We start from the raw sequence: 15,042 nt of genomic DNA on the forward strand, positions 1-15,042 counted from the left end.
TACAGGGGTATCTCCCCCCCCCCGCATTGCCACTCAGATGACTTGTGCTAAAACGAAATTGCTCAAAATATAACAGAAAAGATGGGCTTTTCTTAAATGTTAATACAAGGCCTATATTTTAATTTAAGCTTGAATGCATAATTAGTAACATTTTTCATATTTTCATATTTTTTACTAATACTGAAGATTAAGAAGCAGATAACCCAAAGAATGATATGAAGAGTATGGACAACCAATATCACAGGAAAAACACTCGTTTAACAGAGGAACAAAAATAACCAACACGCTCTAGCGCTATGCAGCAAATCAGTTAAGTCTGAAGTATAAATATTTCATTTAGACTATTCATTATAACTGCTTTAGAAGTATTCTTAAGATTCAATGAAAGCAGAAAGTCACAAACAAGGAAATTCGTCAAAGAACTGGCCAGCCGCTTTTCACAGACATTCTTCGGAAAAAGCGCTTGTCCTATCTTGGACACGTGCTGCAGATGGACGATCGTCTCCCTAGCATAGCACACGGCTGGAAACCCGACGGTGGGCGTAGAAGAGGTCATCCGGAGAATCAGCTCCGCAGAATACTAGACCGAGATCATATATGACTGTAACCTCACTGCCACCTGAATTCAAGGATATTATCAAAGCGCCAGCCATGCGCGATGAATGGAGAGGCTTTGTTGATGCCGTATGTGCCATAGATGACACTGGAAGAACTTATATCTAACGTAATTAGTGTTCGAGGGTATATTTTGTTATGCATTTCATGAAATAGATTTTGAACTTACCGTGGCTTAAGAGGACTATCTATCTATTATATAAGGAGATGGTCAGGGAGCTGCCTCCCCGTAAGACTAAGAAATTTCCCAAAGATATGTACCAAAAAGGAGGAAAATGTTTAAGGTGGCAAAAGAAACAGGTGAAACCTAAAGTCTTACATCCACTCTACTTCTCGAAAAGAGTTTTTTTTAATTTTCTTACATCCAACGGGGATTTAAATGGCATGTCTGTACCTGTAGGGACGATCTTAAAATTAAACAATTATAGATACTTACTACAATCATTCTTTGGCTTGTTGTTCTGGAGGAGCATTCCATGGGTTCTTGATTCCATTATTTTGCTCCAATTGATAGTTTCAGCTAAACATAATTCCTTATTTTCTAATACGGCAACGCTGCCACTACGGATTTTTCGCAAAGATTTTAAATTCAAAGTTTGAAGTGACGATTTTACAATGTAAATCGCAGAGAAATATTCTGTCAGTGTCCGTCCTCCAATGATTTCCATGTTTCTGAAAAGAAAAAATGTTTAGAATGATATAGGGGGGCATTCGAAGAAAGCGCATGAAATTTGACAAAAAAGAAAGAAAAAAAAAGAAAAGCACAGCTTCAATATATCTTTTTTTTGCTGTTATTCTTTGCTTGTGTGTATCTATTGGTCTAATTGATTTGTAGAATATTTTCAATTTTTCACCACATCTAAAACCAATATTTAGAATTAAATATCGAAATATCAATGAAATATATGTTCAGGCCCGGTCAGTATTTAGGATGAGTGACCGTCTGGGAACGCCGGATATGCTGTTAGCGCTTTTGAGTCGTTCTAGCCGAGTGGTTAGCAAGCTGGACTTGAAACCCCTTTCCTTGAGGACAGAGGTTCGAGTCCAGGTGCCACTGGTTATTTGATTTGGAATGGGGGTGAGTGACATGACTCTCTAAGTTCAGCCAGAGTCAACCCAGCTCTAAATGGGTACCTGGAGAAATCTGAGGAAGGTAAACAGGTAAGGTATGTGTATTTAATACAATCCGCCTTTTCTTGTATTGCAACGAGTTAAAATTAGAACTAACACAGGGTGGCGAACGCAGTCCAACGGTTTCATTTGCGTAACCTCCCAATATCACTACTTTGGTCATTCGTCTCAAGCTTGAACAGCTAGTCTCCAATTTGAGAATGTCTCTCGAATTGGAACCAACAGAAGCGTGGAATTCTTATTTTACTCGAGAAAGAGTGGTTTTCATTGGCTGTCAGTGACAAGTATAAAAAATCACTTTTCCTTTTAACAGTTTTACGTCACCTAAAACTCCACTGATTAGTTGAAAGTCACTTGATCCACTTGATCCCTTTCTTCCAATTAAAGATCATTCCACGCTACTGTTGGTTCAAATTTGAGACAGATAGTTCAGTTTCTAATACCCACCATATCTGGTGAGGAGCAGGAGGATTAGTAACAAAACAGAAACAAACAAATATGCAAAATGGCTACAAATATTCTTGGGTGCAGCCAAATTATCTTATTATTTTCTATTTATATAGCCTACATAACAGCAATAAACCAATGAAATGAACACACTCTATTGTACCTACTGACAAAAGATGGAATTGCCATCAATACGCATCAAAATCTGCTGCGTTTTATGCTGGGAGAACTTACGGCTGGAAATTCAAGACGTCGGAAATTGCAGCTTAGACTCTCTTGCAAACGATAATTTTTTAAAAAATGGAAAAAATACTGCATTGCAGAGATGACGGCTAAAACCTTTGGATACTTTTGCAACATTTCTTCTGCCCTCTCCCTTTTAGTTTGAAACGTTAAAGAAAGAGTTTACATGTAAGAACAGGTAAGAACAGGTAAGAAAGAGGTAAGAACAGGATATAAAAGCAGTCAGCAAGAATATTTTCTACTTCTTGAAAAAATTGACTCTAATGGTTTTCCTAGTCCTGCAAATATTCTTATGGGATTGGAGGTTATTTTTGTAAGTCTTTTTGAACTTGTTACCATAGAATTGAACTTACCATTGGGGAAGCCAACTTACCATTAGAGAAACTCAACTTACATCAGATAATTAAAAAAAGAAACCGACTTTCTTCCCTTAAATAACAGTAAGGGTAGGGTTCCTACCCTTATTTAAGGGTTCCCTTAAATAACAGTAAGTATGAGTGGTAGTTCTATATACTATATACTAAGTGATGTGCTCAAATTTTTATTTCGGAGTGCACGGAAAATAGCTGAAATGTAAGGAGTCCCTTTGGAGGGAGAACGACAGTACAGATTGAAAAAAACGACAAGAGGCGAATTAAGTGGAAAATAAAAAAATATAGGATTGATCAGAAAATTTGAGACTGTGGGGGATGGGATGGAGGGAGAACGGGACCGAATACCTTTGCCCTGTGTAAGTTCCAGGGAATAATTCCATTATGAGTGGCCTTTACCACTCAAATTTAGATTTCAGCGTGCATAGAAATCAGCAAAGATGGAAGCAGGATTTCCTTTGGAGGAAGGAGAATAGAAATGTGAAAAAAACCGACAAAAGGCGAATTTTATTTTTGAAAAAAAATAGAGGATTGATCATAAAAAATTGAGATTGTGAGGGGGGGAGGGAGGAAGAACGGTACCGAAGACCGTTGCTTTATGTACGTCCAGGGGATAGTTCTGTTATATCAGAATACATGTTTTACGTATAAACAAAGCTTTTCAACTGAAAGTATAGACTTTTCTAAATTCAAGAGAGATCCATGCCTCCTACGCTTTCCCACTAGTTGCGCCCCTGACAAGAACCCTTCCCACTGGCTGCACCCCTGACAAGACACTGATAAACCAGGTTAGTTCTCACCTGAAATATGACAGATTCCTGAACGCAGGGTGATGCGCTTGAATATTCAAAAATCCAGTTATTTCCTTCAGGGTTGAAAACACCTCTAAACTGTCTGGATGCATTTGTGGGTGCCTGGGTCCAAATGTCATATTGGGATAAAATGCCTGATACCCAGAAAAAGAATGATCTAAAATAGTTAGTGATCCTTCAATTATGGTACAATCTTTGAACGAAGCAATATTTCCGGCATGGACGAGATCAACTCCTTGACATGTTTTTGGACATGGCCCATCACAGGGAATGCACTCGCCATTAACTGCCTGAAAAAGAGGAATGATTTATCAAATTATGAAATAGATAAGTAATTGGTAAACTAATATATCTTCTTGTTTATTGTTGGTATAAAAGTAAGTAAAAAAACTTGTTTATATTCAGTAATTCATAATAAGATGTCTCATGTTAGCTTCATCCTTTCTCTTTGTATTTTCTTTTTGCATGTTAACATGTTAAACAATATTTCAGGTATGTTGTTTTCAGCGGTGCCTATACAGCTTTAAGATCCTCTTTAAATGGTTTTGCCCTGTGTAGATATTAAGGACCTGTGAGTAGTCCCTTTTTGTATAGTTTTACAGAAGACTGTCCATAAGGTTCCTAAGCTCTCAATAGCTTCTTTTGGGAATTTTTTAGAAAATATGGTCAAAGAGGCTTTTTGCAGACTCAGAATGGTCTCAACAATAGTAATGACTGTCGCTGTTATTGTAGCAGCAGCAGGAATTTTAGCAATGTTTGGAATGCTCTGAAGAATTAGACGAAAGTGTGAAGACTCCTCTGTTTTTTGTAAATAAACATTACCCCAAAACGTGGAAGTGTACACCCTTCATTTTTGGGTATTTTTATTTACTTTTTCTTTACTTTTAAGTAAAACTTGATTTAGGATAATTAAAACCAAAATTGATCAATTTGCACACCTTGACTGGGATAGATACCCCGTGCCAGTTCCCGAACTTCTTAGGCCAACCGCCATTTGTAATTCAATAGATGAATAAAGCCGAATCTCAGCTATTTAATAAGAGCGAAATGTGTTCTTATGTTGAGCAGTTTAAAGCCCAGGAGTGCAAAAAATAACATACCAAACACTTGCCCTGGACACATAAGCCTTAACCTGGCTACCATCATGCTTTGGATATTTCAATGTTGAAAAGGTCGGTACAGTTTACCTTGAGGATTGTCGTATTGGGCTAGCCTAAATGTAAACACGCGACCTTTCCATGTAATAAACTTGTTGATTTATCGGTTCCAAATTTATTGGCCCTTCTTCTTTAGCCAGATATTCTTCTTCTGGCCTATTACTAAGTTGAAACAGTATTTACTGGGTTTCTTGTCATTTTACATTTTAATTTTATTCTCAATCTCTCTCCGTCTGTTTCCCCTCTTTTCCCCTCCCTCCCTCCTACTCATTCTCAGTCTCTCTCTTTCTCTTTCTAATGACATTCAGCATGCCATGAATCCAACCTTGAAGCTCTCAGTATAAAAACAGAATCAAATTCCAGAAATTTAAACAAGATAGTTACACTTTTGACATGAGCCAACGCCTTTTTAAGTCACGCGAGGTTCATAATTCTCTGTTGCAGTTTCCATAATTTTGTTACTAAAGTATTATATTGTCTTCATATTTTGCTATATTTAATTAGGATTAACCTAACTTCGCTATAACCGTCGCTATAACACGTAAGTACCTTTTTTTGTTTAACCTCCTTCTTTCCTCTGTTAAAACAGGGGGGAATCTAGAGCAAAATTTTGCTATGATCCAATGTGACAAGGGCACCAATGAGCAAAATCTTGGGGCCCCAATACGACAAAGGTGCCAATAATTGACCGAATTGACAAATCGATTCTAAAAACAAAAGAATGAAAAAAGAAAAAACAAGGAAAGAGGGCACCAGAAAAACCTTTGAGGGGGTCCCAGGCCCTCCCCCTGCACCCTGGATCCACCAGTGTGTTGATATATATATATATATATATATATATATATATATATATATATATATATATATATATATATATATATATATATATATATATATATATATATATATATATATATATATATGTTGACTATGACTTGCCTCAGGGGCAGTCAAGGAATCTTAAGGGTTCAGTAAAGATTTAAATTTGGCAGAAAAATTATGGAGACTGAGTAAAATAATAATAATAATCAAGGAAGGAAAGGTTATTAAAAAATTATGGAGGATTTTGGCATGGTTTAAGGTCTTTCCCACTTTTTGTGCCTCTTAATTTGTTTTACACATAACAAAGGAGGATCTGGCAAAAAATAACAAGTGTCATATTATTATTTTTATTTGTGAAAGAAATTCAGGCAAGAGAATTTCCTTGGGCGCCTACCACCTGTCATGAGTTGTTAGTAGCAGTCGTATAATCAGTAAATAATAGTAAGGCTAGGATTGCATGTTATCTTATCTTCAGTGAGTCGTTTCAAGTATATTCGTAGACCTCCTTTGCAAATGACTACCCAACAATAGGTAGGTTTCCTAAGTAGTGCTAAAGACAACCTATTTCCCCGGCGCAACCTACATCTGGTAATTAAGAAACTCAAAGTGAAAATAACTAATATTTTAAATTTACTATATTTTACGTACAAAGGACAAATAAAAGTTTAAATATAGTTCCCGGTGAACAGATTACCACGTACGTCGCTGCGGATAAGTCGGACGCAGAGCCGGAGTCACGTACGAACAAACCAAAGGCAGGCTCGGAGGCACTAAGTCTCTTTATGTTAGACTGTGCAATCCTTATTTTAAACAATAGAGTGAAAGTGAGAAGCCCCTTGATTGCCTATGAAAGACGACAAGTATTAATGATTCATTGCTTGATGTTGAAATTAAACTTCTGAAGGAATGCGAAGCAATTAGTGAACTCGCTATGACGTAAAGAGAAAACATTGAATAGATTTAGATACTTTTATAGTTTCAAGCGACTTCTGTGGCTACTAGTTTCAGTCAAATTTTCTTAGAGACGAAACTGTAATAAGTCTAGATTAAGGTAATCCCATCAATCCGAAGAAGTGTTAGATCGCTCTCCTAAAAAGTATAGTACTTCTCCATGAACACCTAAGTTTATTCAATTTAAAGTTACGGGGTTGAAACAACTGAGACGCTTGGGAGATAGATATGATACATATTTGGGCTGTGGATTTGCACATTATGGGGGTTGGGGGTTAACTATAGCTGGGCTGCATGCTGAGCCGAAGCTAACTGTCTCCATATACAGACAACCATAAACCGGTTATTGTCTGATTTTGTAGATCCAATTCTTTGGTGTTTTCTGAACAATGGAAAAGTACCGAAAGTATTTATGCCAAGATTTGTGTCCCGTCGTTTACTTGACATATCCTAGAAAACCTCGGTCGTCGCAATATACATTTTATCGTGGTGGCAGCGGTAGCACCAGCCTAGTAAAGAGCGAACCACGTCCCATTGTAACTAAAAATTAAAAAAAATCTTTTTTTTTAACTGGCAAGTGAGAAAAGGTTGTCATTTCTAGAGGATTCAGGATTTTTAACTAATTGTCTAAATTAATATTAATAGTAAACGTTCTGTTTAAAATAGTTCAATGGTCAAACAACCATGCCTCTAGGGTTGACACCATCCCCAACCCCCAGGTGGCAAGGACTGTAAATTATGCATTATATAAAAAGAAGATACAGCTAAGGGTCAGGCTTTTTTTCAAAGGTGAAACATAGTAAGGCAAGTGTTAGAACAGAGATTAGGATATTAGAAACCCCAGTAAGAATAGGGATCATCCCATCTAATGGACATTACTCTTCTCAAGCCGAATCTCAAGTCAAATTTTTTCTCCGATGCTTAGTTTTTCTGGTATGTCAAATAATGCTCAAAATGGAAATCTTGAGCTATGCCTGATTTTCAAATGTATCAATTATAACGCAGTCAATTAGAAATAACTTTGTGTTTTTTTTCTGCTTTTGAATATCAAGAACTTTAGTATGTTCCGCATTCTTTTATTATTTACTCCATGTGTTACCAACTCTTGTTTTATCTGATTGGGTTTGGTACAAAACCTGAAATAATTTGCATGATAATAGTATATAACAAACTGAATATATTTATATGAAACGGTAAAATTCAAGTCAATGTGTAAAGGGGAAATATCTGTGAAATACAGCCTCATGTTTCCTGATGTTCAGGTGATGGAGTTGGAACTGAAATTTCAACGAGTGAATTTTGTATTATTTGATTAAAAAAAGTGAATGAAAACACTCGAAAAGTTGAGACTGTTTTTCAGAATTTGTTTGTTTCTTACGCAAATGCATAGAAAACAAAATGCTGTACAAAAAAATGTTATTTGACCAGATTGTATTCGTCTGTGACTGAAGATCTTTAGGACGCTTTTATGGGATGAAGGGTAATAGGCAACCAAATATTGTTCTGTATGGAAAGCCAGCTGGGGCCAAAAAAAAAGTTTAACATCCTCACAAGTGGATGAGAAAGCCTACAAGAAAAGATTTAAAGGGTTTAAGAATTCATGGGACCGAGCAGAAAAACACTCTAAGTAAAGCGGATTGGAGAAAGATTGTTGTGTTGGCCTCAGCCAGTTTTGTGCTGGGATGAGTAGCTTTAATGGTGCCATAGACCGCTTGAACCAGTTGTCGGTTTGGGAGCCATGGCTGATGGGAGGTAACAGTTTTATTGACCTGGATCAACTTTGTATTGCGATAGATTCCTGGCTTAGCAACAGCTTTAACGGTTGTAACAGGTATCATCTCAGGAACTATCACTACTGGGACGTCTTTCTACATGGTAATTTATCGAGGGTAAAAGTTTAAATGAATAATCATGTTTTAAGTTTAACGGCAAATGTAAGATTTAGAAGTTGATATTGCAACGAGTTACTCTCGTCAAGTCAATCTCGCGAACTTTTACTGCCGATTCTGTTTCTTAAAGTTTCGGTTACTATTGAGCCACATCATTCCTTATTTACAACCCCCCCCCCAAGATTGTTCTGGCACCCTCATTCGCATTCCGTTTTTTTTCTTTCTATACTCTTTTTTTAAGTATACTTGTCAATTTGATCAATTATTTATAGGTGATTTACCCAATTAACCACAAAAATCAAAGCTTTCGTATGAATGTAAAGAGCAAAGTTGACACTTAAAACGAACAAAAATTATTTATCTTAAGCCGGTTCAGTATATATCTGCAAAATTGACATACAAATCTTTGGTTGCTGCAAAGATTTTTCTACGAACATGGAACTTTTCCCTATTTCACAAAAATGGACTATTGAAGATAAAAGGGGTATCGTCAACACGTTTCATAAGCGTGGTAACACAGTTATAACTATTTGTCTATTCACAATGACATATTGAAAAGTAGCCTTGTAGCTCAAAGTTCAAAATGGATAAAAATAAAAATCTGGACACGAGCATAGAATGGATAAGAGACGAAGACTGGTGGCTGAATGTGCACGGGATCGAAGGATATTATTTATGTTCAGCATCATCTCGGGAACTATCTCTACTGGGACGTCTTTCTACATGGTAATTTATCGCAGGTAAAAGTTTAAATGAATATTCATGTTTTAAGTTTCACGCAAATGTAAGATTTACATGCTGAGATTGCAACAAGTTACTCTCGTCAAGTCAACTCTGGGACCATTTTGGGAAGCTCATAAAAAAAACAAAGTTTAAATGCACAACAATTTTGATAACTTACTTGAGTCTCGAAACGTAATTTTCCTGAATAAACACCCACTCACACAGAATGAAATCCTTATCACCCGTAAAACTTTGGCTATGTACAACCGTTTTTGTACGCATCATATTTAGCTATTAAAAATGAAATGTACAGTAGGCGTTTTAATTTGAATGCATTTATTTCTATTTCTCACTCAACTAAACGGAGTTTATTTGACAGCCAAATTTAAAATATTCTTGCTAGCACACCCTTGTATGAACACAAATACTGAATTAGTTAATTATCTAAGATAAAGCTTGATAGTAGTAAAGACTGCGAATTCCCAAAAATGAACCTTTGATAAGGGGATGGGTATACTAAAAAACATATACCAATTTGAATGAAAAGGTCCTCGGAAAATTTAGGAGTCTGGGTAGGGGGTACCAGGCCCTTGTTTTATATCCCAGACAATTTGGGTTTTATTGATTGTTAGACTTCGTTATCTCCAGCCTAATTTGATTTCTATTATGTTTAGAAATTTCTTAATTATGTTATGTCCTCTTTTCTTGCCTACAGAGATCTTGGCTCTGAGGCCAAAAATCGCATTTTCTTATATCCTGGATCCCAAAAAATTATTCTCTTACAAATAATTTCGACTGAATTACAATCAAAAAATCTGAACTACAATTACGAAACACATATTTGGTCTTTCCTACCAAAACTTTTTTTGTGTTACATAGGTCCTTTTAGGGAGTCTTCCTGTGTACGGGGGATATTTTCTCTTCATAAGTGAGTATTTCCAAAGCTGAAATTTTGGCCAGTCTACCTTGTTTTGTCTTTGGCTGGGGAATCGAGGTCAAAAACTTTCTGGACATTTTTATTTCAATCAGAAGACGGTTTAGAAACTTGTGTCAGAGGGAGGGAAGAACCATTTCTCCCATCTTCATCATAGCACATACACGACAGCTCTGTGTATCCTTTCGTGCGACAACATTCTGCGGATGAAGGATGACAGATTGCCGAAAACTGTCCTTTTCGGCCAACCGTCTAGGTTTAAACGGAAAGCAGGTCGTCTGCGGTTGGAGTGGAAGGATGCCATAAAGAAAGATTCAAAGAAAATGAGAACTTCCTGGGAGGGTGTAAAGAAGGAGGCTTTGAATAGATTGGGATAGATGAGGAGGGTGCGCAGCTGTGCTGGCTTCAGGCGACTTGGTGCTGCAATGAGCTGTTATTATTAGTAGTAGTAGTAGTACGATAACTTAGGCTTCTAGCTACTTATAGTCTTTGATCTTTAGTGCGCAGTTATTGCTGAATTAGAGAGTAACAATAGTTAATTGTGCTTAAGGTGATATTATAAGTTATGACCATAATTATCAGGACCATGTATTAAGAAACAAATGTTAATGAGACTAGTCATAGGACTGGTAAAGGGTTTTAAGAACATAAAACAATTGATTTATAGTTTACTATGGTTTGATAGTTATGTATCTTGTGTTGTGATATGAGATTCATGTACTAGACTTAAAGATAAATCAGATCTGTGAAAATTTACAGTCTTAAAAGTAACTGCCAAAGTGGGACTGAACGGCGTCATCATTTCGTATGAATGACTTAGCTAGGTTCAACTACAGACATAATAATTAACAATTAACTCCAGACAGCATGCGAGCTCCTTGCGCTGGCTCCATGCCATTGAAAAAGGCTCCAGAGGATCAGATTAGGTACTTATCGGTTATATAGTAAACACTCGGAAAGTGAAGTTCGATTAATTCTAATGAAATGAAACAAAATATGATCAAAATAAAATAGTTTAGAAACAAATTTGGGCTATATATTTGCACATTAGGGGGGGGGGGTTAAGCATAATATATATTACATGCTTAAAACTAACCATTGCTGGATTTAATATATGCTATTCTTTACCCCCCCCTAATGTGCAAATATATAGCCCACACTTTTCATAAAGCTAATGAAATAAAACAATATAGGATGAAAATATAGTAATTTATTAGGAAAATTGTAAAATTACAACTTAGAATTATGTACCCAGAACGCAGAAATGTCGTTAAGAATCGCGTTAAAAGGAGGCCTTCCTTCGGTCTTTACTGCCACTCGCCACATGTACTCTACTCTATCACTAGTCAAAGCAAACTAGCCGGTTATTATCCCATCTGATCTTTACCATCCAAATTATCGACAGTATAAAGAAGCTACTTGACCAGTTTCTTGTGTCGAAATTTTATAGTGTCTATTATATAACCGATAAGTACCGAAAGGAACAAGGGAGAAAACAAAATGAATATAAATAACTCTAAAACTGAAATAACTCTAAAACTGAAATAACTCTAAAACTGAAATAACTCTAAAACTGAAATAACTCTAAAACTGAAATAACTCTAAAACTGAAATAACTCTAAAACTGAAATAACTCTAAAACTGAAATAACTCTAAAACTGAAATAACTCTAAAACTGAAATAATCCTATAACAAACATCCAAACCCAATCCAAAAAATTTTAACAAGAAATTTTTTGACATTCTCTTTGAGATGCTAAACGAGTGGCAGCTTCTTGCTTGAAGCAGTTGAAGTAGGAGCAAAGCAGGCTCTTCAGAGGCCCTTCGATTGACAATATGGATTCTCAAATTAGAATTCAATTGCTCAAAAAATTATTAATTCGAGTGTCAAATTTGATTTCTATTCACAAACTGATCAAATGTCGATTTCGATTTATAATCTGACAATCAGATTCTCGCTTGGATTGTCAAGATGTAGAACAATTAAAAAAAAATAATGCACAATTATACATTTTATGTTGCTCTAGAAGATGAGATTTTTTATTATAAAGTAAGTTTCTTTCTATTTTCTTTATTCGAAAAAAAATCCGAAATCCGAAAATGAGATTTTTTATTATAAAGTAAGTTTCTTTCTATTTTCTTTATTCGAAAAAAAATCCGAAAAAATGTCGATGTTTTCAACTATTCATTACTTGAAACTAACTGATTGCAGAGATTTTTACAATATAAATAATAAAGTTTTACTTTATTTTTACAATTCAAAGCAAGAATTTACATTGTCAATCGAAAACACATTATGTGGGATTATGAATTCCCCCATCAATTCCAACCTCCTTCCCGTTCCGAAACATAATATCCCGTTCCTCCAACCCGTTCCGTCAGTTAGATAGACGGTAATTACAAAAAAAGAAAAAAAAATTGCCAGTCTTGCACTTACATGAGAGCTATAAAAATCAAACCTAACGTCGAATCTCTTTGGAGCAAGAGCGGGGTCAGTGTAAAAGATTATGTTCAAAAAACTAATTTTTTAAACACCTACATTATACATTTCTACACTGCACAGGTATTCACACAGGACAAACAGACATAGAACTACACATAAACTACATTACACAGGACAGACAAGTACTGCGATGAGTTTTGTTGTGCAAGGAAATAAATATGGAAACGTCCCATATTTATTACTGCTTTTACTACATTCTCGAATGTTTCCTTGCTTTAAATCATCCCCTTAACCCCTCCTTGGACCCCTACACGGACAAAAGGAAAATAATCGAAAAAACAAATCAAATTTGAATTTAAAGTATATCAAATAAATTGGTCTGAATCTTTTGTAAAGGGTCCATCTTTTAAATTACAGACTTAGAAATACAGGAAAATAAAGGAATAATGGAAAACGTAGCAAATGGTATGCAGTCTAAAAATACAAACAAACTCATTCCACTGACGACTGATGACTGATAGACTGTTAACTGACAACATGCTTACCTTTTTCTTATTAGGGCAGCTCCTCACACAAGCACCATTGTCTTTCAGTAAATGTTCAGGGCAATTTTTAACACAGGTAGCCCCATATGCATACTTGCCATCTGGGTTAATCTCCCAAGAATATGTTATTGGATTGTACCGTTGCATGGCGGGACATTCTTGTTTGCAAACTCCGTCGTCAAAAAAGTTACGACAGGCCTGAAACAACAATGTCACGTTACAAACATAAAAAAATAAAAATATAGCTAATTTAAAGTAAAAGTTATTAATACAAGATGTCTAAACGAATGTTCGATACCCTTATGGGTTTCTGTCAGTAGAAAGTACCAAATACTTTATTACAAACTAATTCAAAAAAATAAATAAATAAATAAGACACAAGCATCAATTGCAAAAACACACTACCAGGAGCGTCAATTGGGGGAGGCGTAATTAACCCCTTCCTATATTTTAAAAAACAGCTTTTTGGTATTATCAATTAAAATGCCTTTTTTTGTATTTTCATTGAACAATACATTTCTTTTATTCTCAATAGAAAACTGAAACAACATAATTGCCCCACCCCTGGAATTTGGAAATGCATTTGACCCCTCATCCCTACATTTTCGTGAATCGATACCCCTGCGTGCTGTAAAACCTAACAATTAAAATATCAATTCAAATTGAAAACACAAAAAAACGTAGAATTGGTGGACAAAGCCATGTCTTTAAATAAATTCTTTGAGACTATTTCTTTGGACGAAGGGCAAATTTTGAAAACAAAAGAGACTTCTAAATATATAAAGAACTAAACATGGTAGGAGAAAGGGGAAAGAATTGATCAATAAAGCTTGCTTTAATTGATAAAGTGAGACAAATCGATAACTTTTTTCAAAAAATTTACTTTTTTCCTTGTAATTATAAACATTGACTTTGGATTACTGTACCTCAGATCAGCTCATAACAATAATCTACTTGCTACCAAAAGCTTGTGTCTACTGAGATACGTCTTTCGCAAATACAAACCCCGTAAATAAGGCTTCGGATTTTTTAGATCTAATCTTTTAAGTCTGTTGGAACTTTCACAAAATAAAGGCATATCTTACAAACATTATAAATACGTCATTGAGTATAAGCAAAGAGAAAGAGAGATATTACTGTCTTGCCCATGTTAGAAAGTATTTTTTAATTTAGTGGATTATTTTTGCAACGATTTTGTCCGTTGCACGACTTTTGAACTTTTACGTCTGTTTGACTTTTCACAAAATATAGCCACATCTTATAAATATTAGAAACACGGCATTAAGAATAAGCAAAGAGAAAGAGTGATATTATCAGGTTTTTCTGGTGAAAAATAGTTCTTTTGAAAACTAATGATATCTAGTGCTGGCCTACAAATTTGGATGGATAGAAAATGTGACTTCTGGAGGACTACTAGCACCACCTTTTTTTTTACCTGATTGATTATTGTGTCATAAATATGGAGCCAGTAAAAAGAACAAGAAGGTTTGGAGCAACAAACATTTTGTACAGAAAAAAATCAAAAAAATCCCAGTTTCTTCGTGGTTAAAGAGCATTCGTTGCAAGAACGCGAGCAATGACATTTACAATGACATGGCATAACCCGTTGACGTTTTACAAATAAAATATCAGTTTCTTCCTGGTTAAAGCGTATCCGTTGTTGACAAGACAGCGAGAAATGACATTTACTTCATATGAAGGCAAGCAGGTGCAACCCTTAGGAAAAAGTGAGAGGTACAAGAAGGCTTTTACTGGTAGGTAAAGATCTTTGTGTGGTAGTTTCACTTTGGATCGATCAGATATTGCTAAAATAAATCACACCGATCTTAACTGAGGGCCGCAGGCTGGCTCATTATGATACTTTTTACAAAAAGTTCGTTTTTCCTAAGACTTTATAAGGCCTTAGATCGTTCTTCCTCAAGCTTTAATAAATAATAAGTTAGCGTAATCTTTAGATTTT

The 15,042-nt window shown here is 35.5% G+C and overlaps 1 protein-coding gene across 4 annotated transcripts in view; it reads right to left on the bottom strand.

The window, feature by feature from the left end:
• LOC136034012 (epidermal growth factor receptor-like) overlaps positions 1-15,042 on the bottom strand; it is a 180,266-nt gene that overhangs the window by 47,016 nt on the left and 118,208 nt on the right. For all 4 annotated transcript variants that reach the window (XM_065715062.1, XM_065715063.1, XM_065715061.1 and 1 more), the window contains 3 exons: positions 13,083-13,280; positions 3,608-3,909; positions 1,052-1,287 (listed from right to left, as the gene is read on the bottom strand). In XM_065715062.1, the coding sequence (XP_065571134.1) occupies positions 1,052-1,287; positions 3,608-3,909; positions 13,083-13,280 (736 nt within the window). The remainder of the gene's footprint in view (positions 1-1,051; positions 1,288-3,607; positions 3,910-13,082; positions 13,281-15,042) is intronic.

Source organism: Artemia franciscana, chromosome 12 (assembly GCF_032884065.1).
Source record: "Artemia franciscana chromosome 12, ASM3288406v1, whole genome shotgun sequence".
Lineage (NCBI taxonomy): Eukaryota > Metazoa > Arthropoda > Branchiopoda > Anostraca > Artemiidae > Artemia > Artemia franciscana.